This window comes from Manacus vitellinus, unplaced genomic scaffold, assembly GCF_001715985.3.
Source record: "Manacus vitellinus isolate BGI_N305 unplaced genomic scaffold, ASM171598v3 scaffold_34_pilon, whole genome shotgun sequence".
NCBI lineage: Eukaryota > Metazoa > Chordata > Aves > Passeriformes > Pipridae > Manacus > Manacus vitellinus.
In genome coordinates this window covers 1,592,541-1,596,262 of record NW_021940488.1, presented here as the reverse complement: position 1 = coordinate 1,596,262, position 3,722 = coordinate 1,592,541, and the positions used below count along the sequence as shown (strand labels likewise).

The window sequence follows — 3,722 nt, the reverse complement described above, 5'->3', positions numbered from 1 at the left end:
CTCCAAGAGCCATGTGGCCGGGCTGTCAGCCAAGGCAGACCTGCCTGGTAGCCCACCCACACCACACCCCTGGAGCCTGTGACTGGCTACCCACACCTCACTCTGGCCTGGAAGGCACTGAGGGGTCAATGACTGGATATCCCGCCTGGGAGGCAGGACCAAACTATATAAATGTGGGAGCACGAGACCCTACGAGAGCTTTTCTCTTCTGGCTGCCACCATGAGAGCCATCAGATCGTGGGGGTAACTATTTTTCTCTCCTTCCTCTCTCCTCTCTATTTCTTTACTTCTTTGTTTTCTTCCTTTAGTCTTTTCTTTCTCTTGTGGGCAACTTAAAACTAATGAGTTGTGTTTTAGTAAGATGGTGTACTGATTGTTTTGTAGTGGATGCTTTTGTGAACTGGGCCTTTGTGCTGGGTGTTTTGGTGAAATACTTATGCCTTGGTTATGCCACCCCTGTAAAACCTTTTGCCAAAATGTCTTATTTTCTCACTAAATTAAAAGAAATTCTCTTAGAGAAAGCATAGCAGTGTTTTTTCCATATGTGAATTCAAAGTAAGAACGAACTAAAAGCTTTTCAAAAGTTTAGTAAGCAAACATAAAATTCTTAAATATAAGTAATATTTCCAGTTAAGCCTAAAGCTTCAAAACTGGAGCATTATAGCATGGAAAAGCCATTTTATCTAATGCTGTTAAAGCCTTTATTGATGTCACATTTTAGCTTTGAACTTGTAAAAAAACCTCACAAAACTAACAAACCACAAAACCATAGTTTTTGGCCCATTCCTGTCTCTGAGCATGAGTTGAGCAAAGGCTGTGGAGACAAGATAGCGAAAAGTGACTTAATGTTGTTCCTTCAGACATCACAGCATCACAGGGAGGTTTTGCATTGATTTAGGAAAATGCACACCCAGTTCAGTAGATGTTGAATATCAGGGAAGTCAGGAGATAAATTCTTTGCTTTCAGAGAGAAAAATTTAAATAAATATTTACATTAAACCAGAAGTCTACAGATTGATTTATCACAAGTCTTGCTTAAGAAAAAAAACAATCTATTTCTATCTGGGGTATCCTTTTAAGAGAAAGAAGAGGTTGGCTAGGATGGCTAGGATGCTTACTCAGCACTGTTCCACTACAGCATGAGCCACTCATGTCTTTCAGCTCTCTGACAGCTTTTCCAATGTTTCCACTGATCCCAGAGGATTACAAGGACAAGTTTCACTTTCTCCAGTCTTCAGCAGTTAAACATGTAATTTCTTTCAGACTTTCTTGGACAGAGGAGCCACACACGACTCAATAGCTGTCAGTCTTGTCTCCAGAGCTTTTAATATAGTGTGTGCCTGCAAAACAACCAGGGAGAGGGAATTGGTTGCAAACAGAATTTCACAATACTAAGAGCAAGTGTAGGTGACAGACAGGGCTCAAATCTGATCTCACATTACCAATCCTATTTGATTTTATTTCGGTTACTTTCATAGTTTGAAAGCTCACTTGACTCTAACGTTTGCTCCGTAACTTTTTCCAGCCTTGGCATCAGAGCCACACGCTCACCTTTTACTGGACAACCATCACCTTCCACAGTCAACTTCCTTATGGTATTTGCTCCCAACCTTCCCTACCTGCAGTCACAAGTTTTCAGTAGAGTAAAGCATCAACTTGATTTATGATGTAATATTTCAATACAAAGTTACAGCAAAAGCATTTGCACAAGAGGCAAAAGAGACATGGCTATAAGCTAAGTGAAGATCTGGAGAAGTGAATCAGAACTAATTAGGAATGAAATATCAAATTACTGAGATATAAACAGGAATCTAATGCTGTGAATGATAAACAGATAATGCCAATTACTGTGAAAATTAAAGGAAAAGTTACTGAAAATCTGGCATAACACAAGATCCTAATGGCATGGAGCAGTACAACAGACGTTATAACCCACAGAATTGCTCTGGATGAAATAAACTGTTTTGTAGAAGCTATTGAAGGATATTAAGATTTCACAGAAGTGATTTAAACAAAGAATGATATAAGGTTAAATCTTACCCTTTCCAGCACCTCTTGCAAGACAGCTTGACTTTCAAGAGTCAGCGGCTCCTCATCAGTAAGAGCTTGCTTTTCTGAGGATCCTAGAATATAGCTGAAATGCCACAGTTTAGATCATGAGCTTCTCACTCTGAAGGCAAAAAGCCAAAGGCAGTGCTGCTCCAGAACCCCGAAAGACAGCCATGGGTTCTGGGGCTTCAAGATACAGCAAAAAATTACACAGACATGGAGAATGGAGCAGTGCTGGCTGGGAGAAGCAGCCACAGCCATCATTGCCCAAGAAAGTGCCGTTTTGTGGCCAGGTTAGTGCTTCAGAGAATTTTACTGCCATGGGAAAAACAAAGTATCAGAGCTGTGGAATGAAGAAAAAAACCCTGAAACAACTGTCCAGAGTAAGAGGGTGAACAGCCACATCGATACAGCACAATAAATGGGAACCTAACAAAAAACCAGAAACATTGAAGCTAGCCCAGACAGAAAAAAAAAATCACTGTTTACTAGAGCATATGCATTCATAAAAGAACTCTGGTGTGCAGCCTTAGTTCAGGATATAGTTATTGAAGAACATTTTAAGACCACTTTAAAGTGCTATAAACCAATTAAACCCAAGCACACCTTCATTTTCCGGACAGTTTTTAAGATGGCTAAGTGAGAGTCTCAAGCACATACTTTGCCTACCTTAGCAAGGACAGAGCAGACTTGGCCAGTACAGGTTAGACCCCACACCAAGTTGTGCCTAAGGCCCTCTGCCCACGTTTCCTGCTGGCAATGCTAACCTCTAACAGCTAATAGGCAGGTCTTTTTGGTGCTACCCATGACTGCAGGCTTGTTTCACAAACTCTCTTCTGATTAAATGAGAAGGAACCCTCTTGTGCCGTGTACCTAGTGTTATTTTCTTGGCTGGTATGCAATTCCTTACACAAAAGGCAGCCCGGGTATTGCATTTTTTTCTAGGATTTGTCTTACACAGGTGATGTTTCTCATTCTTGAGCATTATGATGCCAATAGCAGTAATACAGAAAATCACTCTGGAACAGAGCAGCACAAACAGCTGTATCTGGATATGCCACAGACACAACAGCAGCACCCCTCAGTGAGATGCCGGGTGAGTGAAATGGATTTGTCAGGCTTCCCCATAAACATTCTGCATGTACCTTTCAATAGAATCAACGCTGAAACAGAACAAACCCCTCTTGTAGTCAAGATGCTTTGGGGTGCACGTGTAGATGTTTCCAAGTGTCCTCGAGCAGCCAGAGCAGAACAAGGTTTCTACCACGCTGTAAGTAAGACATGTAACATTTATTCAGGAGAAAATAAAAGGAAGCACCTCTCTCCATCCCTGTTCTAAAAAAATTCATGCATTACAATTTTTTAGAGCTTTACACAGTGCAATTATGGGCACTCATCTTTCAGCCTGCATTCCCAGTGGCTCCTTAGGCTGGCTGACCTCAGCAAGACTAACAGAACCACTGAATGGCAGAAGGGTTTGGGATGGAAGGGACCTTAAAGCTCATCCACTCCCACCCCCTGCCACGGCAGGGACACTTTCCACTAGATCAGATTCCTACAAACCCTCTCCAGCCTGGCCTTGGACACTTCCAGGGATGGGGCAGCCACAGCTTCTCTGGGCAACCTGTGCCAGGGCCTCACCAACCTCACAGGGAAGAATTTCTTCCTAATAC

General features: G+C 42.1%; 1 protein-coding gene across 1 annotated transcript in view; it reads right to left on the bottom strand.

The window, feature by feature from the left end:
* Window positions 1-712: 712 nt before the first annotated feature.
* Window positions 713-3,722, bottom strand: part of MIS18A (MIS18 kinetochore protein A) — a 9,176-nt gene continuing 6,166 nt past the window's right edge. Inside the window, exons 2-4 of the mRNA XM_029961431.1 lie at window positions 3,195-3,317; window positions 2,041-2,134; window positions 713-1,340 (exon numbers count right to left, since the gene is read on the bottom strand). Coding sequence (XP_029817291.1) covers window positions 1,260-1,340; window positions 2,041-2,134; window positions 3,195-3,317 — 298 coding nt within the window. The 3' untranslated portion in view covers window positions 713-1,259. The remainder of the gene's footprint in view (window positions 1,341-2,040; window positions 2,135-3,194; window positions 3,318-3,722) is intronic.